Below are 26,738 nucleotides of genomic sequence, written 5' to 3'. Positions count from 1 at the left end.
CACCTAATTTCTATGTTTCTAAAAGTAAATGAGATTCTGTCCGATTGTGTTACATGGCCAATGGAAATGATGCGAGCAACAATGAATTTCGGATTTTCCCACTTTACTGTAGGAGAGCCTGAAGGGAAAAGACCGGCTGTGAGACACAACCCAAAATTTGAGGATCAATGAGTCACAGAATGGCCAAAAAAGCTGCATAGCAGCAGTTGGATAAATGCTGTTCCTCCATCAAGCAGGAGTTACTGATCCTCTCATACAAGAAACAATTTGTTATGTTCTCAAACAAAATCACAAACTTTCTGTGCCGATATCTATTTCCACTGATTCTGCCTTATTTTCTGTACTAGGTTCTACGAGGGTATGCCTGTACTTGATAACTACTCAAACTATTCTTGTAATTGTTGACACAACGATGGCCTCTCTGCACCCACAACAAGCACACAGTACACTCACAGTACACTACCACAACAGAGGGAACACAGTGATGAGGGGTGGTGAAATATATTGCATATGACTGGTGGGTTTGTAATTCAAATCCTTTTCTGTTATTTTTCTTTCAAGAGTACGTTTTTTGATTGGTGGTCATCATGGAGATTTTAGGTTTTTGCCTCCTCCTGGATATGCACCCTGCTATGAGGCACTACTACCAAAGGAAAAACTGAGATTGGAACCAATCAAAGAGTACAAGCGAGATTATGATGGCGTTCGAGATTTAATAGGAACTCCATGTCATCTTTCCCAAGCCTCCTTCATCCCAAAACCAGTAGATACCTGCCAGGTACTTAAACCTCCTCAAATATATGGTAGTGAATAAATTGTTACAATGTTGTGCATTTTAGCAAAATAATCAAATAGTGTTTATTTGTGGTTCATAAATTAAATATGAATGAGAATTGTTCATTAACAAATGACCATCTTTAATAGCTTGTAGTCGTGAGAAAAATCCTTGTTTGGTGTGAATATTCTCCTTTATTCAAGTTATGCAATTGGATAACTTGACCTAATTTACATTGCACGTCTAATGAAAGTGCAGAAAGGATTCTATGAGCCACATTCAGGATATCTGATTATTTAATGGGTACTGACTACATTGCTGCTCAATTGCTGAATCTGAAATTGGACAGGACTCAATTATAGAGTACTTGTGAATAAAGTAATTTACTAAAAGCAATGTCGTTTCAGTGTCAGGCAGTAGTTTATTGATAAGTTTTGATGACTGAAGCTACTCTCATGACAATGATTATTTTTGTTTAGAAATACTAATGCTACAGATTCAAAGTGAGATTCTAGTGAAAGTCTTAAAGAAGACAGACCTGCTGACCATCAAACTATCTTCTCCAATATACTTAGTAAAAATCCAACTTTGAAACATAAACTGATAAAAAAATATGACAGCTTTATTTTATCATATATGGGTTGTGAACTTCAGTGACTTCAATGCCAAAATTAACTGTCCAACCCAAGTTGCTGATATACGTCAAACCCAGTAAGGATGAGAGATTGTCATCCTTGGCGTACATACATGAACCTCGGGTTTTTACAGCAGTACACTAATTTCATGGTTACTGTTTTCACATTCTCTAAACTTATATTAATGTTCCAAATTTATTCAATGACGTCATTAACTTCCCTGGATGTTGAATTCATGGCTAGAATTCATTGGTGTATCTGTCGAAACCATTGCAGAACTAACCACTGTATTGTCATTCAATCAAAAACAATATGAACAGGATAGTACTATGTACAACTTTTCCACCTTTTGATTTGGCTTGTAAGGTACTCAGCAAATACAAATAATGTTCAACTATCTATTATAGTTTTTAATTAAATGGATAATTTTCAGTAGTGTAGTTTCAATTATAACTTCTGTATTTTCTATCATATTTAAATCTCTAATTCCGTGATCTTAAGATATTATTTGAAAGTAATGATAATTTAAGTTGAGAAGTTATTTTTGGAACACTGGTCTTTAATCTTTTCTAACATCCTTTTCTTGCACTACTGTTTTGTAAACGTTTTTGAGGGAGACCCAGTCTCCCTCAAAAACATATGTATTTGAATACATATCTCCAAATCTTGATTAATTCTGAATGAAAATAAAAATTCTACAAGGGAAAATTGTTGCGATGGCCCATGCTTAGTATTTTAGAATAACACTACAGTCAATTGTTTCTTTTATTCAGATTGTTTTACCTTCACACCTTGAGAAAGTCCAGAGCAAATTGGCCGAAAACATTCATGAACTTTGGGCAACAAACAAGATTGAGCTTGGCTGGACATATGGGAAGGTAATAAAATGACCTAACTGGGATAACTTGATACATTCATTCTCCTGAAAGAGAATTCTGTCCATTAGATATTACATTAGAGGCTAGAGTGCTGGAATCTAACCAGAAATAAAATGCAGAGCTGAAAAATGTGATGGTAAATTATAAAATGATGCTATGTGGAAAGTTACTAACAAAATGATATCAACATATATGATAAATAATCGCTGGTTATTTTAATCACCATTTGATATTGTGGAATAATAATTATGAATTTTATAAGGGACTGCTTTTAAAGCTTTGTTATCTAACTGCAGGTGACAAAGAGGGCAATGACATAGTTGTGTTTTTTGCTCTCAAAGATCACCTGCAACTTTGGAATCGCAAGATTCTTGTCCAGCAAAGAAGCTCTACTACTTTTGCCCTACTGTGAAACATAACGATACAATTTTATTTCTAAAGGTGCAGATTGCAGTACATCAAGATATCTATAATGGCTTACATGGAATTCATAAAAATAATTGTGGAAATAAATAACCAAATTTATTTCAGATTTATATTGTTTAGTGATATTTTAAAATCTAATATTGTCAGAAATGTTTTTTAATTATGCCTTTGAAAAGCAGTATGAAATATTTTATAACTAGAAGGTATAATTTGTTGTTCAAAACATATGATTATCTAAATTTAATATTGCGTGAGGTCTATGTGATCGCAAATGAAAAGATAATTTTCATGATATGCTTTCTGGAATGCCATATTTATCTTGGTAGTTAAATGTTCAAAAGACATAACTATCTTTTTGATAATCGGTAATCGATTAAATATGTCATTTTGTTTAAAAGCTAGGCATCCTCACCTCTAAAAGTGAAAATTGAAAATGTAATACATACGATGATATATTGCATGAGGTGGGTTTAGTTTAGTTAAGAAACCGCATGGAAGCAGGCCCTTCAGCCCACCAAGTCCACCCCAGCCATCGATCACTCATTCACGTACTAGTTCTACACTATTCCACTTTCTCATATACCCGCCCTATATTAAGGGCAGTTAACAGAGACCTGTTATCTTACAAACCCACATGTCTTTGGGATGTGGGAGGTAACGGAGCACCTGGAGGAAATCCTCAAGGTCACAGGGGGAACGCGCAAACTCCACATGATATAACGGGACTGTATTTTCTAGAGTTTGGAGAAGAGTGGAATCTTACCGAAACAAATAGAATTTTTCAGTTCAGTTTATTTTATAGTCACATGGTACAATGAAAAGCTGTTTGTTGCGTGCTATCCATTCACAGAAAGACAATACATGATTACAATTGAGCCATTTTCAGGGTAAAGAGGGAATACGGGGATAATAATGTTTAGTGTAAGGTAAAGCCAGTCCAATCAAAGATAGTCCGAGGGTCACTAATGAGGTAGATAGTAGTTCAGGACTGCTCTCTAGTTTTAAAGGGCTTGACACATGGAATGGTGACTGAGGAATCTTGGGCTACAGGGCACAGTTTTAGAAAATGGGGTAGGCTGTTTGGGACTGAGATGAGAAATTTCTAAATGTTTTCATTTGGAGAGTGGTGCATTTTGCAATTCTGTACAATGGAGGACAATTTCCCTTCTGGGATAAATAAATAAAGTTCTAGGGAGGTAGACACAAATGCTGGAGTAACTCAGCGGGATAGGCAGCATCTCTGGAGAGAACGAATGGGTGACAATTTGGATCGAGACCCTTCTTCAGACCCTTCTCTCTCTGACGAGAGTTCAGTCTACTTTGATAAAGTTCTACGGAGACTGGGTCATTGCATTTATTCAAACACAGGTTGAAAGAAGGTTCCCTTATGGACATGAAGGAAATCAATGGATAAGGGGAAAGTGCTGGAATATGCCACTGATGTAGAAGAACAGTTATCATTTCAATGAATTACAGAGCAAGTTCAAAAGGCTAGTACTTTGATATATTGTTTTTATGATCTTAAATAGCCTTTATCCTCCCCATAATATCAGTATTTATGGTTACTTTTGTTTTAGATCTATTATCATTTGTTGTGGAAATGCAATATCCAAAAATGTACTTCTGGCCAGCACTGGAAACCGAGAAGTCTACTAGCACAATGTGATATAGTTGAGCAAAACGCAAAGTGCTAGAGAACTTCAGGGGATCAGGCAGCATCTTTGGGGGTAATGGACAGATGATGTCTCGGGTTGAAAATTAGATTGGTGCATTATGCAATCAAACGGGCTTCACGTGATCGGTCAATGCAATTAGTTTTCTGCATATGTCACTGTCAGTGGAGGATATAATGAACAAATTAGGAGAAATTAGCTTTTGAGCAGGCAAGCTTTTTTATTTTTGACAATATTCTCAGAGAAAAGAGTGGGGAATCCTCAGCAGCTGGTAGTTCTGATGAAGAATTCAACTGTTTGTAAACTCTGGCATAACTTAGTTTATTGTCACGTGTACCGAGGTACAGTGAAAAGCTTTTTTGTTGCGTGCTAGCCAGTCAGCAGAAAGACAATACATGATTACAATCGATCCATTAGTGTGTAGATACATGATAAGGGATATATGATAAGGCATAGTGTACAACCAGCAGAGCTGCTCCCTCTTACCTCCAATTAACTAAATGCAATTCTAACCGCTGGTGCTGTTTGTTGGATTTTGCACATTCTCCCAGTTCCCCCTAAGTGCTCCGGATTCCTCCCACAACCAACAGACATAATGATTTGTGGGCTAATTACCTCTGTAAATTGCACATGGTGTTGTGAATAACAGAATCTGGAGAGAGTTGATGGGAATATGGGGTGCAGAAAAGGAGATTTGTATCAATGGATGCTTGATCAATGTTCTGCGTTGACTCAGTTAGCTGAAGGATTTATTTCTGTGTTACACAATTCCATAATATATGGTTTGGTGTATTATGTCCCAATGTTTGTTCCTGGTCTAACTTCTAACTGGTAAAAGTGTCAAAACAAAGCTAATTCCTTCCCTTCAACTTGAAAATACAACTAAAAATGAATTTAATTTGTCAGGACCAATCCATGGAGCAAACATTTAGTTGCGCTAGAGGGACAAATCAATTAAAGCAACATAATCTACCTCCTATCATGTTGCATTAAATTGCATTGAATTGTTTATCAGTCCTTAAGTGATATTAAAAATAGCCAGACATTAAATATCATTGGCATATTATTACCATGCTCGAGGTAACAGAGACCAGCTGCACCACGGTGATTTTATTTTAATCTAAAGTGTTACTGTGTGCAATAGTAGTTCTGTCTGCTAATTCGGCTATAATGATTTTAAATATAAAATAAGATTCAATTGGTAAAATGGAATAGAGGTTTGCTTATCATGTATATGTCGTTTATAATGAATCAGATGCATTAAAAAAAAAAACCTTGTGAATGTTGTTTATAATTGACATGGAAAGCAATCTGGTGACTCATTAATAACAAAGGTTATAATTTATAGATGACACAATGCCTTTTAAATAGGAACTGGATTGACGTACGAATTGCAGCCTGATTCCAGTTGCATCATGCTGACCCATTTTTTATAGTGTCGTCAATTTTGCTTGCGTTATTTTGCATTAAAACAACATTTTTTAGTTATTTTATATTTCACAGTGGCACTACAATGTAATACTCATATTGTAACAGTAGCAAGTATATGCAATTATGAAAACAGATCACTGGCAGAGGGATATTGAAGTTCGAAACAGCAAATGAAATTCTATACTTTCCTGATCCCACAAAATTTATGAGGAGAATGGACCAGCTGAGATAGGCAATGCGTTTAAAATATATACTATAGAAATGTGCATTATGAGGAATTTGATCTGCCATACAATCATACCAATAAAAAGCAACAAGACACACAAAATATATTTTAACATAAACATCCACCCCAGTGACTCCACCACATCCCTCACTGTGATGGAAGGTGAAAAAATGTTCAATCTCTTCCCTTCTTTGTTCTCCCACGTTCGGGTGCCTCGAGCCGCCCGCTGACGGGACGATCTTGGCTCCCGTAGCGATTTTGAAGCTTCCCAACATCAGTCTCTACCCGAGACTGCAAGCTCCTCGATGTTGAAATCCGCAGGCTGGAGCATCGATCCCAGGCAAGGGATTGCATACTCCGATGGTAAGTTCACGGCTCCACGGTGGGGCTTAAAGTCAGTCACGAGCAAGGCCGCCAGCTCCATGATGTTAGGCTGTAGAATGACCGGAGAGATCCGGAAAAAATAATCGCATCTCCGGCAAGGTAAGAGATTGAAAAAATGTTTCCCCCCATCCCCCTCCCGCACACCCCACATAAAACAAACCAGAGAACATTAAGACAAACTTTTTAAAACACAGTAAATATAACAAAAAAAACTAAAGACAGACAGACCAGTGGCGATAAACAGCTTTTGGAAAGCTCTATTTTACTTGCAAACATCTCTCAAAGATGAGGAATTGTTATCCATTTATTTTGTTTATATGAATGGGCATAAGGTCTCAGCTACGAAGATGCTACCAATGAAACGTGATCAACAAAATTTCAGTCAGTTCTTTAATTTAAATTTCTTCAGTTTATTGGGATTTTTTTTAAATAATTTGTTTTTCCAGGAAAACAAATGAATAATTGACCTTGATGGCTTGTATGTTACACAGTATAAAATAACACATTCTGTAATCACTCTTGAGCAGTGTTACAGATGTTCTCCCACCTATTTCATCTTTTCCTTATGTAATTCTTCATACTGCATCTGACTCGACATCATTTTCTTAGTAGTTGGACTATATTATCAGAATCTGATTGCCTAATGAAGTACCCTTTACCCATTACTTTACCCATATCCCAGATACTTTAATTCCGTTGCTGCAAGTATCTCAGCTCATACTTCTAGAAATCATGCCTACAAAAATAACCACCTCTATCAGATGCCAATGGGTTCACTCTTTGAGCAATTAATGTTCTGTTGCTTTTTTAACTTCTGACTGCCTTGTTTTCTGTTCAGGTACGAGATGACAACAAGAGACAGCACCCTTGTTTGGTTAATTTTAATAAGCTACCAGAACAAGAGAAAAACTATAATTTACAAATGTCCCTTGAAACTTTAAAGTAGGTGTTAACATTTTATATAATATTTAATATGAAAAACCATTAATTATATCAACTTGCAATGTTGATGAATGAATGGTGTTTATTTTAATGCCTTTACAGGACACTCCTGGCCTTTGGTTGTCACGTTGTTCACATTAAACCAAAATCTGAGGAAGATTTACAAAGAATGAAACTTCCAAAAAAGTAAGTTTATCGCAGGAAGGAGAAAATTGCTGAAGGTTTCATAGCCATTTATTATCATGCTTTACAGCTTCTGATTTCAGTTTTTACAAAATACGGTACTTATTTACCATTTTTAGAACAACGAGATGCATTTGAATTCCACGAGCTTTCCAGATCACAGAAATCTTGTTAAGGATCACAAATACAGAATTTATCTGAATGCTTGAATGAACTTACAAAATGTAATTGCATGAAGATACACAACACTGCAAGACAGATTGCAGGATCAAAATACTGTTTTAGATATGGGTGATAATAATTAAGGCCTTCTGTTGATTTTAAAGTATTTGCTGAGGAGAAAATTTTCTAATGCACAATTAAAATGTTCTATGTTGAATTTTTATGGATTATATGTGTACTATCTTATCTCCTGCTCTAATACTGCAGTGTTTGCCTTAAATGTCATAAGTTCCAGCTGAGAAGAGTAAAAAAATCTCTGTCAACTCTGACTGAAAATATTCGATAGTGCCTAAATTCACAATTCTTTAAATTCTGGTCCTCGGGCTTTTCAGCCCAGCGGAAAGAGGCAATCAAAGTTGACCACACTCTTTTTCATAGTCTTCTTTGTAGCTGTTTGCCCTGCTCTGTGTGGCCTCTGCTCATTCTCCCAGTTAAATTGTATTCAAGGGAATAGCCTGTAGTGCCCCCATATCTGGCAGAACTGTTTTATGCAGAAATATTGCCTGAAGTAAGCAAACGATCCATCAGCTTTTGCCATAGAGTAATACAGTGTGGAAGCAGGCTCTTTGGCCCATCTTGCCCACACCAGCCAACAATGTCCTAGCTACACTAGTCCAACTTGCCTGCGCTTGGTCCATATCCCTCCAAACCTGTCCTATCCATGTACCTGTCTAACTGTTTCTCAAGCGATGGGATAGTTCCAACCTCAACTACCTCTTCTGGCAGCTTGTTCCATACACCCACCACCCTTTGTGTGAAAAAGTTACCTCTCGGATTCCTATTAAATCTTTACCCCTTCACTATGAACCCATGTCCTCTGGTCCTCGATTCCCCTACTCTGTGCAAAAGACTCTGTGTATCTACCCGATCTATTCCTCTCATGATTTTGTATACCTCTATAAGATCTCCCCTCATCCACATGCACTCCATGGAATAGAGACCCAGCCTACCCAACCTTTCCATATAGCTCACACCCTCTAGTTCTGTCAACATCAGTCCTGTAAATCTTTTCTGAACCCTATCAAGCTTGACAATATCTTTCCTATGACATGGTGCCCAGAACTGAACACAATATTCTAAATACGGTCTCACCAACGTCTTATACAACTGCAACATGACCTCCCAACTTCTATTCTCAATACTCTGACTGATGAAGGCCAAAGTGCCAAAAGCCTTTTTGACCATCTTATCCACCTGCGACTCGACCTTCAACGAACCATGCACCTGTACTCCTAGATCCCGCTGCTCTACAACACTACCCAGAGGCCAACCATTTACTGAGTAAGTCCTGCCCTTGTTCGACGTCCCAAGATGCAACACCTCACATATCTCTGTATTAAATTCCATCAACCATCAACCATTGGCCCACCTGGCCAATCGATCCAGATCCTGCTGCAATAGTTCACAACCATCTTCACTATCTGCAAAACCACTAACTTTTGTATCATCCGAAAACCTGCTAATCTTGCCCTGTATGTTCTCATCCAAATCATTGATGTAGATGACAAACAGTAATGGGCCCAGCACCGAACCCTGAGGCACACCACTAGTCACAGGCATCCAGTCTGAATAGCAACGTTCCACCATAACCTCTGCTTCCTTCCATGGAGCCAATTTGCTACCCATTCATCTCTCTCTCCTTGGGTCCCATGCGATCTAACGTTCCAGAGCAGCCTGCCATGCGTGACCTTGTTGAACGCCTTACTGAAGTCCATGTACACAATTTACACTCTGTCCTCATCAACCTTTTTGGTCATGCCTTCAAAAAAATCAATCAGATTTGTGAGACACGACCTTCCACGTATATAACCAGGGAGACTGTTCAAGCAGCTTCCAGTGATTATGTCACATGCCATCTCACAGTTGTCAAATCACAATGGATCTCTTATACACAAGCTGCCGTGAAGTTTCCAAAAAACAAAAATGACATCACAATGGGATCTCTGCTGCCAATACAGAAGCTATGAGAGTTGGAGTGGGGAATTTGAGGAGAAGAAATGTTTAACATTGTTTTAGTGGGTCAGTGCGAAAGGAAACAGGGTAGGGAGTGACTGAGGGTAGGGAAAAGGAGGTGACAAGAGAGACTGGGATCAGCAGCTTCAAGGGGAGTAAGGAGAGTGAGAACTCCCCCACCCCCCCCCCCCCCCCCCCCCCCCACCCACCCCATGTGGGAAGGATTGACAGAGACAGAGAGAGCGAGACAGGTGCTGCTGCTCTTTAAGGTTGGCAGATTTAGGACATTTGCTATGAAGGACTCAGTGTTCTGAAATTGCAACATTGTAGCCGTTTAGGGCATTGTGACATCATACTGCCTAACGGGGGGGGGGGGAGTGTGTGACGGGGGGGGGTGTGTGACGGGGGGGTGTGTGTGACGGGGGGGAGTGTGTGACGGGGGGGTGTGTGTGACGGGGGGGAGTGTGTGACGGGGGGGAGTGTGTGACGGGGGGGTGTGTGTGACGGGGGGGTGTGTGTGACGGGGGGAGTGTGTGACCGGGGGGGTGGGGAGTGTGTGACGGGGGGGGGGGTGTTGGGGGTGGGGGAAGAGAGATTGACAGAGAGAGAGACAGAGAGACAGGGGGGTTAGGGTGTGTGGTCGGGGGGTTAGCATGTGCAGTGGGTTAGCGTGTGTGGGGGAGTTAGCATGTGGTGGGGTTAGCATGTGTGGGGGAGTTAGCGTGTGTGGTGGGGTTAGCGTGTGTGGGGGCGTTAGTGTGTGCGGGGGTTAGTGTGTGGGAGGGGGGGTGTTGGTGTGCGGGGGAGGTTAGTGTTTGGGAGGGGGGGTTAGTATGTCTGGGGAGGGTTAGTGTGTGTGTGGGGGGGAGTGTGTGACGGGGGGAGTGTGTGACGGGGGAAGGTGTGTCGGGGAGAAGGTGTGTCGGGGGGAAGGTGTGACGGGGGGAGTGTGTGACGGGGGGAGTGTGTGACGGGGGAGTGTGTGATGGGGGCAGTGTGTGACCGGGGGGGTGGGGAGTGTGTGACGGGGGGGGGGGTTGGGGGTGGGGGAAGAGAGATTGACAGAGAGAGAGACAGAGAGACAGGGGGGTTAGGGTGTGTGGTCGGGGGGTTAGCATGTGCAGTGGGTTAGCGTGTGTGGGGGAGTTAGCATGTGGTGGGGTTAGCATGTGTGGGGGAGTTAGCGTGTGTGGTGGGGTTAGCGTGTGTGGGGGCGTTAGTGTGTGCGGGGGTTAGTGTGTGGGAGGGGGGGTGTTGGTGTGCGGGGGAGGTTAGTGTTTGGGAGGGGGGGTTAGTATGTCTGGGGAGGGTTAGTGTGTGTGTGGGGGGGTGGGGTCAGGTCACAACGGGAACCCGTCAGCTGCGGGATATGGGCGAGTGGTGGAATATTGCATTCGGGGACCAGCCCTCCCGTGTGATACCGCAGGCCACCCCCCGCATTGGGGCATGGGGCCCAACAGGTCCCACTTGGTCTTGTATATATTACTAAAAGGCTCATCTTGTTTGTTTGTACATGTAATTGTTCCCAAAACTCTGCAAAAACAGTACACGATAGCGCAACAATTTTAGGTACACCTTTCACCTGCCTATTCTGTCCACTAACCTTTCCCCCACCACCCTCCATACCAACTTCTAGCCTTTCACGTGCCACTCTCCTGCATGAGATCCCACCCCCCTGCCAGTCTAGTTTAAACCCTCCCGTGTAGCATAAGCAACCTTCCTGCTAGGATGTTGGTCCCCCTCCAGTTTAGGTGCAACCTGGCCCTTTTATGCAGGTCACCCCTGCCCCGGAAGAGATCTCAATTATCCAGAAATCTGAATCCCTGTCCCCTGCACCTACTCCTCAGCCACATATTCATTTCCCCAATCTTCCTATTCTTACCTTCCACGAGGTGCAGGAAGTAATCTTGAGATCACTATGCTGCAGGTTGTGCTTTTCAGCCATCTATCCAATTCCATAAATTCTTGTTGCATATCCTTCTTCCTCTTCCGACATATCATTTGTTATCAACATGCACAACGACCTCCGGCTGCTCTCCCTCTTGAGGATACCGTGCAGCCGCTCAGAGACGTCCTGAATCCTGGCACCAGGGAAGCAACACACCATCCTGGAATCTCGCCTGCTGTCGCAGAATCTCCTATCCGCACCTCTGACGATGGCGTCTTCCACCACTATGGCTCTGCCTGACGTCACTCTTCCCCATTGAGCTTGGTCACCAGGGTTGGAATCACAGCCCTGGCTACCACTCAATCTTGTCATCCGTCCCAGTAGGTACAGCCACGGGGTCTCCTGCACTCCACGTTTACTCCACGTCATACACCTTCGCTCTTCCTGTATCCTTGGTGTGACGACCCCACTGTAGGTCTTGTCCAGGAAACTCACGTTTTCGCGTATGGCCCTGAGGTCATCCAACTGCTGCTCCAGTTCCACAACACGTTTATTCAGGGGCTGCACCTGGACACAATTTCCGCAGGTGTAGTTTCCAGTAGCACCAGCAGTGTCCCTGACTCCCCACATCCTGCAGGAAACACACTGTACCAACTTGCCTGCCATTTCTTCAATGGACTAAAAAATCACACATTTCAAATCAAGTGTAGCCTCCTTTCCTCAGCCTCCTCGCTGAAGACTCTCAAACCAAAAACTCGCACTTTACTCACCAAGGCACTTCCCCTCAACAAGGCCGCTCCGCTACAGCTGCACTTCTTTATAAAGAAAGGTCTCGACCTGAAACGCTACCTATTCCTTCGCTCCATAGATGCTGCCTATCCCGCTGAGTTTCTCCAGCAATTTTGTCTACCTTCACTTCTTTATCTGTTACCTAATCAACTACTTTAGGGCTAATTTGTAAATTACTCAAACATGGGCCTTTGATGCTCTTTTTAAATCTTCTTTCCCTCTGACTCGCCTACTTCCAGCCAATACTAGCACTCGCTGCTTCTGGCTGCTGTTTCTCTCCGACCTTCACGGTAGACTAGGGGGACGCTGTCTCTATTGCGACGAGAGGGAGGGGGATCAAGGATGGAGCTGCGGGGTACCGAGGTGACACGAGTGAGGGCCTCACCTTCGATTGGGGAGGGAAGCCCCTATTTCCAAAAGAATGAGGACATTTTGGATGTCCTGGTATGGAACACCTCATCTTTGGCATAGATGCAGTGTAGATGGAGGAATTGGGAGTAGGGTATAGAGTCTTTGCATGAAGCAGGGTGGGAAGAAATGTAGTCAAGATTGTTGTGGGTGTCAGTGGGTTTGTAATAGACGTCAGTCAATTGTCTATTTCCTGTGATGGAGACTGTGCGATCAAGAAGGGGGAGGGAGGTGTCGGAGATGGTCCATGTAATTTGAGTGCACGATGGAAATTGGTGAAGTTGATGAAGTCCATGAGTTCTGCATGGGTGCAGATGGTAGCACCAATGCAGTCATCAGTGTAACAGAGATAGAGTTCGGGGATAGGGCCAGTGTATGCCTGGAACACGGATTGTTCAACGTAACTTACAAAGAGGCAGACATAGCTGGGGTCCATGCGGGTGCCCATTAATACAATATTGTCTTTTGAAAGAAGCTCGTGACTTAACACCTTCTTAACTGGGTCTGCCTGACCCGCATTATTCAGCTGCAGGGATTTCTCAACCAGTTTGAACTAGTGTAAGTGCAAAATCGACTGACTAAAATCAGTTCGATAGCTGCTGCTTGCTCCTGACATTGTTCATAAGTATTCCTTGATGTTTAAAAATCGAGGATTCAGCAAACAATATATTTTTGTTTCTTTTGAAAAATGAAGTAGCAGCAAATTATTTTAACAGTAAATACCTCCCATAGGATTTGTTAAAATAAGATTTTCCACTTCCAATCTTTCTTTTGAACTCATACTCATACTCATACTTATTTTATTAGCCAAGTATATTTTGCAACATATGAGGAAATTAATTTGCCATAGTCATGCTAATAAAAAACAACAGAATATACAAAATACATTTTAACATAAACATCCACTACAGTGACTCCTCCACATTCCTCATTCTGATGGAAGGTGAAAAAAAGTTCAATCTCTTCCCTTCTTTGTTCTCCCACGGTCGGGGGCCTCGAGCCTTCCGTTGACGGGGCGATCTTGATTCCCGTAGCCGGTGGCAGGCCCTCCGCATCGGGGCGATCAAGCTCCTGCCTCGGGGGATCTCAGTTCCCCGCGCTGGGTGATCGGACCCCGGGTTGGGGCTTGTCGAACGTCATGCGGTTTTGGAGCTCCCGACTCGGCCTCTCTCAAGACTGCGAGCCCTTGATGTTAAAGTCCGCAGGTTGTGGTTGGAGCGTCGATCCCAGGCAAGGAATCGGCTCCGATGGTAAGTCCACGTCCCGCGGTGGGGCTCATAGTCAGTCCTGAGCAAGGTCCACAGCTCCACGACGTTAGACCGCAGGGCAACCGGAGATACGGCCTGGAAAACAAAGTATTTTCTCACGACCCCCTTCTCCACCCCCCACCTAAAACAAACCAGAGAACATTAACACAAGCTTTTCAAACACACTAAAAACAACAAAATAAACAAAAGGACAGACAGACTGTTGGCTCGACTGCCATCGCGGCGCCACCCGGTGGTTAAATAATATGTTTGCATTTATTGAAAATTTTACTTTTGAACTATTTTTTTTCTTTATAAAAGACCAATTGATTAAGTACTGCTTATTTTGAAATATATTTTTATTTTAACCTGTGATTTTACTTTGCTATGTTTTTGTTGGATTATAGTTACATGATGTCAAACAGCTATAAGCCTGCCCCGCTGGACCTTTCAGATGTCAAGTTACATACAGCCCAGGAAGTATTGGTTGACAAGCTAGCAGAAAATGCACATGATGTCTGGGCTAAAGACAGAATTAGACAAGGGTGGACCTATGGAATCCAACAGGTAACTGAGATTCATAATAAGTAGAGTTAAATATGTTCTCATAACATTAGATCTTGCTGTAAAAACAATTTGTAAAGCAGGCAACATTATTTCACAGCAATTAGGTATCCACTACTTTGGATCAGAACCATTGCGGCATATGCAGGGCACAAAATTTAAATGAGACCAATTAGAATGGAGATTGGTTTGTAACTAATAATCATTTTATACTTTTACTTTAAATTCGGAACAATATTTTAACTTTCCTTGTTATATTCTTGTAAGTATTTTACATTGTGTAAATTGTTTGCACGATACCGAAGGTGCTCTTTATTGCAAGCGTGTATGGCCCAAATATGTTTTGAATGGCCTTCTCGACATTAAGCTATTTGATTGGTCCTTTTAAAGCTCAGCTAACTTTATATTTCGTTACAATGGACAGTCGCGTTTCAGGTTGAGACCCTTCCTCAGTCCATTTCCCTCAAAGGATGTTGCCCAACCCGCTGAGTATCCTCAGCATTTGTTATTTGATCCATTTGTTATTAAAGTCCAGCCATGGACTTGCTATGGACTGCCTCTTTGAAGCTCAGCTAATCATACATTTGATTGGCCCTCTTGAAACTCAACTGTTAACTTCCCCAGTGTTGTCCCTCCATTGGCCTGGCTGTTCCCTTTGAAATGCCAATTGCTAAAGTATCCAATATTTTGCCGTACCTAATAGTGAAGGGTCTTTGACCAGAAATCGTTACTCTGTTTTCCTTTCCAAGGATGCTGCCTGACCAGCGAAGTCTTTTCATTTAACTTTAATCATTGGTTTTGTAAGAGGACAGACGTTCTCTTTTAAGTTTATCTGGAAATGCATGGCAAGTCCTATAAAATTATCCCAATCTTCCAACCTACCTGGTACCATTGTTACCTCTGCACTTTTTGTATGACTTGTGTATGATTTGATTGTACTCATGGATAGTGTGATTTGACTGGACAGTGCACAAAACAAGGTTTTCCACATCTTGCACATGTAACAGTGATGAACTAATAATACATTTAGGCCCCAGAGCCTGTGTGATGACATTATCTATCACTTCATACAGGACATCAAGAACAAAAGAAACCCTCGACTAGTGCCGTATAGTTTTCTGGATGAGCGAACCAAAAAATCAAATAGAGACAGTTTACGTGAAGCAATTCGCACATTAATTGGATATGGCTACAACATTGAACCATCAGACCAGGAAATTGGTAAGTACTGTGACTACTGATCAATTCATTAAGTTGCGAGTCAAGTTAAAATATTGCGAATTCTTAAAGCATTATAGCCACTGAAGGAACAGCAACTAACGTTATTCTAATGATGTATGAAATGTTCCTGTGATAGGTAGGCCAAGAGTAGATAATTGTTGACTCTGTTTTATAATGTTTATCTTGTTATATTGTGTTTTTCATTGTTTGGTTGTTTTCCTGGTCAGTTATTTCTTGCTGGATCTGATAGCAACAATTTATACAAGAAGATCACCAGTCGACATTCACAGATGCTTTAATTTTTCCTCATGTTAATCTGTGTATGGAAAAACATATTCCAGAAAAGAAGTAAATAATATGCCCGCTTCGTGGGGGTGCAGTGGAATTTATTTTCTCTTTAATGTTTTGATAATTTAAAAAATAACGTTGAGGTGCAGTTTCCACTGCTGTTTATTCAATCTGAATATAAATTGCCCAGAATGGCATTTGTCCTCACAAGCCCATGAATTTGGATACAAAGAAATGCGGAAGCTGATTTACAAAAAAAGACACAATGTGTGGAAGTAACTCAACGGGTCAAGCAGCATCTCCGGAGAATATGAATGGTGATGTTTCTGGTTGGGACCCTTATTCCAACCCTTTTTCATTCTCATTTTCAGCACAATCACTCCTTCTGGCAGCCTGGTGAGTGGAATATGCACAGTACTCCAAGTACAGTGTAACTAGTGTTTTGTAAAGTTGCTCCATGATATCCCACTCTTACATTCTATGCTCTTTCCTGTGAAGGTAAGCATCTCGTATGCCTTCTTCAACAGTCTATCTATCTGACACGGGTCCTGACCAGAAATGTCACCTATCCATGATCTCCAGAGATGCTGCCTGACCTGCTGAGTTACTCCAGCACTTGTATCTTTCCATGATAAAATGTGTTGTTAGACCATTGATATTACAGCAAAATCATCAGTAATGGCTGAGAAAATTACTATCATGAAATTATTTGATGGTATTGTAAGAAGGTAAACCAGTACTGCATAAGTGCAAACCACTACTGTATCTGCATCATAAATTAACTTCTGTGTTCAGCATAACGTAATAAATAGCATGGAAATGACCACATTTTAAAAACGAGATAAATTCTGGATTTAGCAAAACAGCAAAAGGCCACAGGAAAAACTACAACAGGATCATCAATTCTAAACCCATCAGTTTTCTTTACCAAGAAAACGTATCGCAACAGGTCAGGCAGCATCTGTGGAGAGAAATGACTAGAGGGAATTGTGTCCAGTACTGCTTCAATTGTTCATTTTTTGCTATAACTAGCAAGCAAACAAAGGTATAAAACAATTGAGATTAATGTAGCATAGCAGTTATATAAAGCTCGAACTCGATTTGGATTGCATAAATCTGTTACTGTTTACTTATCTCTACAATCTCCAACAATCAATGTGACGTGCTGCTGTCACAGTTGTGAAGTTACTCGCACTAGTCCAACACTGATTTTCTGCCAGTTATACCATTGTGAATGTCGTTATAATACCCTGGCAACTTTCCAAACCATAATATGTATAACTTGGCAAATATTGCACTATAGGTAGACAAACATGCTGGAGAAACTCAGCAGGTGAGGCAGCATCTATGGAGAGAAGGAATAGGCGACGTTTCGGGTCAACACCCTTCTTCAGACTGATGCCGGGAGGGGGGCGGGAAAAAGAGAGGAAGAGGCGGAGACAGTAGGCTTGTGGGAGAGCTGGGAAGGGGGAGGGGAAGGAGCGAGAAAACAAGGACTGTCTGAAATTAGAGAAGTTCATACTGCTGGGGTGTAAACTGCCCAAGCGAAATATGAGGTGCTGTTCCTCCAATTTGCACTGGGCCTTACTCTGGCAATGGAGGAGGCCCAGGACAGAAAGGTCAGATTCGGAATGGGAGGGGGAGTTGAAGTGCTGAGCCACCGGGAGATCAGGTTGGTTAGTGCGAACTGAGTGGAGGTGTTGGGCGAAGCGATCGCCAAGCCTGCACTTGGTCTCGCCAATGTAGAGAAGATGACATCTGGAATAGCGGATGCAGTAGATGAGGTTGCAGGAGGTGCAGGTGAACCTCTGCCTCACCTGGAAAGACTGCTTGAGTCCTTGGATGGAGTCGAGGGGGGAGGTAAAGTGAAGGTATAGCATTTCCTGCGGTTGCAAGGGAAAGTAGCCGGGGAGGGTGTGGTTTGTGGGGGAAGGGATGAATTGACCAGGGAGTTACGGAGGGAACAGTCTCTGCGGAAAGCAGAAAGAGGAGGAGATGGGAAGATGTGGCCAGTGGCGGATCCCGTTGGAGGTGGCAAAAATGTCGGAGGATTATATGTTGTATGCGACAGCTGATAAGATGGAAGGTGAGGACAAGGGGGACTCTGTCCTTGTTACGAGTAGGGGGATGGGGAGTAAGAGCGGAACTGCGGGATATAGAGGAGACCCTGGTGAAAGCCTCATCTATAATAGAAGAGGGGAACCCCCGTTTCCTAAAGAATGAGGACATCTCCGATGCCTTGGTCTGGAACACCTCATCCTCTCTGCAGATGCGGCATAGACGGAGGAATTGGGAGTAGGGGATAGAGTTCTTACAGGAAGCAGGGCGGGATGAAGTGTAGTCCAGATAGCTATGGGAGTCAGCGGGTTTGAAGTAGATGTCAGTCAGTAGTCTGTTGCCTGCGATGGAGATGGTGAGATCTAGAAACGGTCGGGAGATGTCGGACGGAAATGGTCCCGGTGAATTTGAGTGCCAGTTGGAAATTAGGGGTGAAATGGATTTAGTCAGTGAATTCTGCATGGATGCAGGAGGTAGCACCAATGCAGTCATCAAGGTAGCGGAGGTAGAGTTCAGGGACAGGGCCATGGTACGCCTCAAACAGGGATTGTTCGACGTACCCTAAAAAGAGGCAAAGATATTGCACCATTGCATGTTTCTCAGCTGAAAACTTTATCCGTGTGCAGCAAGGAATTAGAATCATAAAACATCGTAGCCACTCCATATTGAATTCAGTATTTCACAGGTCTGCTAACTTTCCTGAAGTAAATTACTGTATACACACAATATATTGGAAATCTGAAGTAAAACCACAAAATGCTAGAAATACCCAGCAAGTCTGGGAGCATTAGTGGAGAGAGAAACAGCATTAACGTTTCAGATTAATCATCTTTCATCAGAATTCACAGAGCAGTCCTACATTTTCCTGAGATTCAAAAAATAATAGGTTATCTCATTTGAAATACATGAATTTCTTGGGGGTTGACAAAGTTGGGTTATTGTCTGACCTCTAGTTATACCACGACCCAAAGTTCTGGGTAACCCTGACTGAATGTTTTATTATGCTTTCTACTTGAATCGTGTTTTTTACCAGCTATTTAATATGAGGTATATTTATATGTTTGTATTTTAAGCTGATGAAACTGTGGAAAAGGTTACTGTCGACAAACTCCGTTTCTTTCGGGTGGAGAAGACCTATGCAGTAAAGACTGGAAAGTGGTACTTTGAGTTTGAGGCAGTCACTGCAGGAGAAATGCGAGTTGGCTGGGCAAGGCCAACATGCAAACCTGATATGGAGCTGGGTTCTGACGGAAATGCCTTTGTTTTCAATGGCTATAAGGTTTGTAATTTTCTGGAGAACATATTGATGCTGGTTGCACAACATTACCTGTCAACTTGTTTAAGACAAGAGTTTTGGTTTAACTTTCAAATACAAGAATATTTGGGATAACAGATTCTCCAGCTTAATTCATTTTGTGAAGCAGGCTTGTGAAAAATTCTAGTTAAGTAAAAATAACCATAAGTATTTCTTAAAGTTTTGTCATTTACTGCCAAGAAGTAAATGTTCAATTGCCTGTGTGAAGGTTTAGATATTAAACTGGTTTTCAGATAATCTTAAATGGAAATATACCGACACACATTTGGAGTCTGCCTACTGTGAAACATGGTGATGCTACTATAATTATGGTTGGTTCCTGGAGATGGATGTTAAACTTCAGCAGGCTGCTGCAAAATAATTTTTAAAACATCAACAACATTAAATGGAAACTTTTTACCAAAACTAATTTGCCATTGACATGAAAATGTCAGCTAACAAATGGTGACTCTGAGATCTACCACAACGCTCATGAGAAAACAACTGTATCTGTAGGGAATTACACAGATCATTCTGTCCCAATCCCAGTATTTTCTGGCATGGCTACATAATGAGTTGTAGGCCAACGCAAGTGTGAATGTATAATTTCAATCAGCCTTTTGATTCTGAGAATATCTGCCACTGTGTGATTTAAAGCCTTTCCATATTGGCCACATGTTCATGCTGGAGCTGATGCAATTGCTGCCTTTCCAGAACAATTATACATTCGTTCACAGCTGACTAATAAACGTCAGTGATATCTTCAGCACAGTGGAATGCCCCGTGGCAAAAAACAAATTAAAGGTATTTATGCACCGAATATCCTTTGGCAGAAAAAAGCTTGTAACTAAGCTGGATGTTGCAGTATTTTGCAGAGTTTTCTTTTGAAAAGAGAATTCTAATGAGTCATGTGTAGGTTAGTGTACTCTGGCTATGAGTATTGATAGATGGAAGCCTTGTGCTTTCATAGCTTTCTCATTAGCATTGACCCCCTTCATTATTTTACTTTCCCGACAAAATGGTAGATTGGATGCTCCCTGAAAACAAATTGGCAACAGACAAAAAAGGAATTTGCCGTAAAAAAAGATGTTTGCTAAAATCTCTGAGTTTTTTACTACATTGAAAGACTGTTGGTTAAAGATGATGCAGAAATATTACTTGATTCTTTTACTTTCAAATTAATGGGTTGGACATAAGTAAATGAAGCTTGCATTAAGTTATAATTTGAAATTATTGGATATTGTGCATAAGTAAACAAAGTTTTGGGGTATAATTTCTCCCCATGTTTCATAATATCACATAAATGCTGCATAATATATTGAAAATACTGCAGCATAGTCTTGCTAGTTGTTGGGAATTCTGGTAACCCCATGCTTCTTCATCTTAGGAATTGAGGATGATTTACTTCCGCTCAGTTTTATGGATTTTAAGGTAACTAATAAGTTCAATGTGGGAACCCACCAATTCTTTCATAGTTGAGGCAGGGGCTGATGATGGGGCAGGCAGTTGAATAGTTTATGTGGCCGACTCCTTCTGCTACATACAAGGCCTCTGTTTGCGTCCAATCACTCCAATATTAAGGCCCAAGTTACAATCAGTCAGTTATGTTGGGCAGAACCTGGCACCAGATTCCTGAAACCGGTATGCTATTCTGATTACAAGGTGGACAGAGGAAAATAAATCTAGTATGTATTACTCATTTATATGCAATGATAAAGTAACATTGAAATGGGTTCTGCTTAACTTTTCCAGGCTCAGTTCTGGCACCAAGGCAGTGTTTACTTTGGCCATACTTGGCAGCCAGGTGATGTGGTTGGTTGCATGATTGATATGAATGACAAATCAATGATATTTACTCTAAACGGAGAACTCCTCATCACTAATAGCGGCTCAGAACTCGCCTTTACCGATTTTGATACTGAAGATGGTAAGTCTACATTTATGCTTGAAAGGGATTATTATGCTGCTGACATGTAGACTGGAATACTTTATGGACACATAATAGAGATTGAGTAAAATCAGATGCAAATAGATTTTGTAAGTAAATATAACATATTGTTGCAGCAGCAATTGAAATATGCTATTTATAATTCATAAAAATTATTAAAATTGCTGTGAATTTTACATGGCTAAAGGGATTTTATTTTAAATATGCTTAGTGCCTGACGTTTCTATTTTGGATAGAACAAGCCAAAACCAATATTCTGGAAAGTGACAGTAAGATAATTAAACAACTTAAAAAAAACAAATGTTTTTACTTAGCTTCCATGACTCTGTGGATTCACCCCTTAAGTAAAGTTGGAGAGGTATTCTCGGTGTTTTTATTCCTTCCTTCAAAATCGTAAGCCAGTTAATAGTCTGCTCTGCAAATACAAGGCTCTGCAAATGCTGGAATCTTGAGTACAACACTATGATGGAATTACTCAGTGAGTCAGGCAGCATCTGCGGAGGGAATGAATAGGCAACATTTTGGGTCGAGACCCTCCTTCTGAAAATGGGTCCTGACCTGAAACAACGCCTACCCATTTTCTCCATAGATGCTGCCTGGCCCATTGGTTTACACCAGCACTTTGCATTTTGCTCAGTCTTCCAATGAGAATGATCGTTTACGTCCTGTTCATCTGTCAGCGTGTCTCTGACTTCCATGTTGGTGCCTCTGACATCCTGCACCTTTTAAGTTTTTTTTATCAATGACAATGTTTAAACATCTCTGAATATTGGGATCCACTACTCGGTTGGTCCTCTGCACTTACATCGGGCTAATGTAGAAGGGCCAAGCAGGCAGCAAGTGTGGCCAGTGCTCCATATCCAGTACAATCCACCCCAATAAAATCAGTTAATACATTTATGAATAATCTATATATCCTAAATTCTAACCCTGCAGTTACAAATAGTTGTAATGCATATGTGTTGTTCATATTTTTTTTAATTTGACAATATAATACAGAATAAATAACATTTATTTTTCCCTTCCATCTTCTCTAGGTTTAATCCCAATTTGTTCTCTGGGCTTGTCTCAGATAGGTCGAATGAATTTTGGAAAGGATGCAACCACTTTCAAGTATTATACTATGTGTGGTTTACAAGAGGGCTTTGAGCCTTTTTCAGTAAACATGAACCGTGATGTAGCCATGTGGTTCAGTAAACGCCTACCTCAGTTTGTCCCTGTACCAAAAAATCACAACCATATTGAGGTAAAGTACATTTTCTCATTAACTTCTATACTAAAGATATCATCTGTAAGGCTAATGACATAGTATTTCCACAATAAGTTGGTACTATGGAATATGTTCCACAATCCATCAGAACATCTGGGGATTCAATAATCATGTTTTAAATAAAAATCCATTGCTCACCGTAAACAAATGATTCAAAATATAAATTGCACAATCTATATGCATTGTTCCAAGAACAGCCAGGATTTCATAAATTTGAATTGTTCAAAGCAGTTAGAAACATAGAAACATAGAAAATAGGTGCAGGAGGAGGCCATTCGGCCTTTTGAGCCACTTCCGCCATTCATTGTGATCATGGCTGATCGTCCCCAATCAATAACCCGTGCCTGCCTTCTCCCCTTATCCCTTGATTCCACTAGCCCTTAGAGCTCTATCTAACTCTCTCTTAAATTCATCCAGTGATTTGGCCTCCACTGCCCTCCGTGGCAGGGAATTCCACAAATTCAGAACTCTCTGGGTGAAAACGTTTTTTCTCACCTCAGTCTTAAATGGCCTCCCCTTTATTCTAAGACTGTGGCCCCTGGTTCTGGACTCGCCCAACATTGGGAACATTTTTCCTGCATCTAGCTTGTCCAGTCCTTTTATAATTTTATATGTTTCTCTAAGATTCCCCCTCATCCTTCTAAACTCCAGTGAATACAAGCCTAGTCTTTTCAATCTTTCTTCATATGAAGATGTTCCCGATGTTGGGGGAGTCCAGAACCAGGGGTCACAGTTTAAGAATAAGGAGTAAGCCATTTAGAACGGAGACGAGGAAACACTTTTTCTCACCGAGAGTGGTGAGTCTGTGGAATTCTCTGCTTCAGAGGGTCGTGGAGGCAGGTTCTCTGGATGCTTTCAAGAGAGAGCTAGATAGGGCTCTTAAAAATAGCAGAGTCGGGATATGGGGAGAAGGCAGGAACGGGGAACTGATTGGGGATGATCAGCCATGATCACATTGAATGGCGGTGCTGGCTCGAAGGGCCAAATGGCCTACTCCTGCACCTATTGTCTATTGTCTATTGTCATGACAGTCCCGCCATCCCAGGGATCAATCTCGTGAACCTACGCTGCAGTTGCCCGATTATATGGCATCCTCATGATACCTCAGTGCAAAATAATTCAACAGTGCCTTGGGAAGAGAATGGAATACAATGGGGGCAATTAGAAGAATGTAAATTCAGAATGTAAATACTGGAAATGTGTTTGTTGCCTTTCATGTGAATGTGAATGCCTTCACTAAATGGAAAGGCATTCTCAAATTTCCTAAACTTCAACAGTTGGAAACCAAGCATATTTTGGGTGGACTTTATCTCAACTTCATCTTGTATATCATATTTCCATATTCTGTTTGACTTTTAGCTTTTCTCAAACTGTGGGCAGGAAAAGACATCAGAGGTGCCTGTTACATATTCAAAACATAGGAAACAATGGCAGTTCCAACTGTTGCATATGTGCTTGGTGCTGTTTGTGTGGTGCTGGGGTAGGTTTAGTAGGCGGTGATGATGGAGAATCTGTGGCCTCTCAGTGTAGGTACCAGGGGGTGATAGGCTACTTCATTAACATCCTCACACCCAAATTCCACAGTTCAATCATGGCTGATCCCACCTCCCACAAAGCTCCAAGATCTCTTCTCCAGATTGCACTCCGGCCACTTTCCACTTCAAAAAACAGTCTTTCTCCTCCATCTTCCCACGCAACCAGTTGCTGGAATCTGCCTACTTGTTCCTGCCTGCAGCCCAATGTTTGATATGTCCATAAAGCAAGCAGCTCGTATTGCTTTTTGTAAATGGAACAAAGGGGCTATGAGGACAGTGGAATGCCTATTTTCTGAGTCCAGCCTGGTTTTTCATCCTTCCAGCCACCCCCATAATTTCTCTGTAATTTCTCCTCTGCATTGCAGTGCCACCTGGTATCACACCTCCAGCAAGTCAAATTCAATTCAGCTCTTGATGCTGTTTGTGTGGAGGTAGCACATTTCCTCTATAGCATTGAGTGCTTCCATCCCCCAAATAAATGTTGATCAGTAAATTAATTGGCCACTGTAAATTGATTCCCATGTTAGGGTAATCGTAGAGACTTGATCGGAGTTGTTGGGAATGGGGGTAAAATAAAATGGGAATAGTGTAGGTGGTTGCTGGATGGTTGGCATGGACTCGATGAACCAAGGATCCTGATTCTGTACTGTGTGACACTATCAGAACTCGGAAGTTGATAGCGTCTCGTTTCCAGTTTGTGACACCATAGGTTACTGTTTTAATACAGAATCTCAGAATCTCATTAAATATGAGAAAGAGTAAAATATAGCTAATTAATGTCAGCGTTCACATACTATATTAACTTTATAACCATCACATTTTAATTGTGGATGAATTGGCTATATACTTATATAAACATCCAAAGTGATGAATATTCATAAAACTAATGTGGAGCATATCTGTGATGCAGAAGATAATTACGCTACTAATGTTAGAATCTTAATTTCTAGGTAACAAGAATTGATGGAACTGTAGACAGTCCACCCTGTTTAAAACTGTCTCATAAAACCTTTGGCACTCAAAACTGCATTACTGAAATGACATATTACCGTTTGAGTATGCCTGTAGAGTTTTATTCAACGTATAAACATGATAGTATTCCACATATTGCTGATGATGATGGAGCTCAGACTGCCGATACATTGTCGGGAAAGACTAAATCAAGGTTAGTTTACTTCACTAGTTTCATTTTATTATCTTGCTGCATGAATAAGTAGACTTTACAGTGTATTTAAAAATATATGTGCACATGTAATCACAATATAGGAATTCATCTCAGAATTTAAAAAGAGGGTTCATCTTGTGAAGAAAAACTCCTGCATTCATTTTCAGGACATACAGCCTCTAGGCTACTTTTAATCTGAGTGACTGATGTACCTGTCAATTTTCTACATACAATAAGATTCCAAAACAAATGCATTTATAACTAGATTAACTTTTTGGAAGGAATAATGTTGAACTGAATCTCAGGAGATTTATTTGTTAGCCACTGGAGTAAAATAACACAGCAATTTACAAGCCTGTGCTGGAGTTAAATCTTACCACTGCATCCAGTAATGTCAGTCACCCTCAGGAATGAAGTAAGAACAGCTCTGAATCTGCCTTTTTTTATTTTCGCTCTCAATTATGTACTGTCTGTAATGGGAATTATGCCCGAAGTTTTCCAAAACAAAATACTACCACCAGCCGAGACAAGCTGACAGTCACAAAGATACAAGAGACTACAAATGCTGGAATCCAGAGTAACAATCAGTTGGTTAACTTAATAGGCCGAGCAGCATCTGGGGGGGGGAGGGGGGAGGGAAAGGAAAGGAGTTGTCAACACTTATGAGTTACATTCTTAGTTAATTTTCTGTTATTTGTTGCTTCCATTAAAATTTATTGAACATATTTACTTTACACATAGGAGTGCAAGATTGAGCCGTGATTTACCTGGAGATAGAGCTGAACAAGAAGTTATTACGAAGTCTTCAACGGTAATGTACAATTCAGCAATTAAAATTACCAGTGTATGTCTCTTGACAAATAGCACAGACAGCATTTATTGAGACCTTGAGTATTCTATTTATGTATATTCTACATATTGCCTGCACACATGTCAAAATACAAAACGGTCCACTTTTTTGTTTTAAGTTTATGCAAAAAGGTATTTTGATCATGACCTTTTAAAAAATATATACTTCCCTTTAGAAATAATCTTTTATGATCTTGGAACTGCCCAGAGAGTTTTACAGTCATTAAGCTGTGCACGTAGTATTTTAGGAAAGGCATAGCATGCAACAGACAACCACAAAACAAATATGGCATTTCACTATACTTCCTCCAAGATGTAATTATTATTGCAGTTGGTACTTTAACCTTTCCTATACAGAAGACAGTCGCAAAGTGCTAGAGTAACTCAGCGGGTCAGGCAACATCTATGGAGAAAAAGGATGGATGATGTTTCGGGCCAGGACCCTTCTTCAGACTCGCTGAGGTTCCCTGTAGGAGGGGGTGGAAC

The 26,738-nt window shown here is 41.1% G+C and overlaps 1 protein-coding gene across 5 annotated transcripts in view; it reads left to right on the top strand.

Moving 5' to 3' along the window:
• Nucleotides 1–26,738, top strand: part of ryr3 (ryanodine receptor 3) — a 358,203-nt gene that overhangs the window by 112,446 nt on the left and 219,019 nt on the right. For all 5 annotated transcript variants that reach the window (XM_033026930.1, XM_033026931.1, XM_033026929.1 and 2 more), the window contains 11 exons: nt 562–778; nt 2,184–2,288; nt 7,267–7,370; nt 7,473–7,556; nt 14,468–14,627; nt 15,698–15,845; nt 19,265–19,470; nt 21,238–21,412; nt 22,471–22,679; nt 25,189–25,403; nt 26,145–26,214. In XM_033026930.1, the coding sequence (XP_032882821.1) occupies nt 562–778; nt 2,184–2,288; nt 7,267–7,370; nt 7,473–7,556; nt 14,468–14,627; nt 15,698–15,845; nt 19,265–19,470; nt 21,238–21,412; nt 22,471–22,679; nt 25,189–25,403; nt 26,145–26,214 (1,693 nt within the window). The remainder of the gene's footprint in view (nt 1–561; nt 779–2,183; nt 2,289–7,266; nt 7,371–7,472; nt 7,557–14,467; nt 14,628–15,697; nt 15,846–19,264; nt 19,471–21,237; nt 21,413–22,470; nt 22,680–25,188; nt 25,404–26,144; nt 26,215–26,738) is intronic.

This window comes from Amblyraja radiata, chromosome 9, assembly GCF_010909765.2.
Source record: "Amblyraja radiata isolate CabotCenter1 chromosome 9, sAmbRad1.1.pri, whole genome shotgun sequence".
Classification (NCBI taxonomy): domain Eukaryota; kingdom Metazoa; phylum Chordata; class Chondrichthyes; order Rajiformes; family Rajidae; genus Amblyraja; species Amblyraja radiata.
The sequence above is the reverse complement of the archived record's forward strand: the minus strand, read 5'-3'. Positions and strand labels throughout refer to the sequence as shown.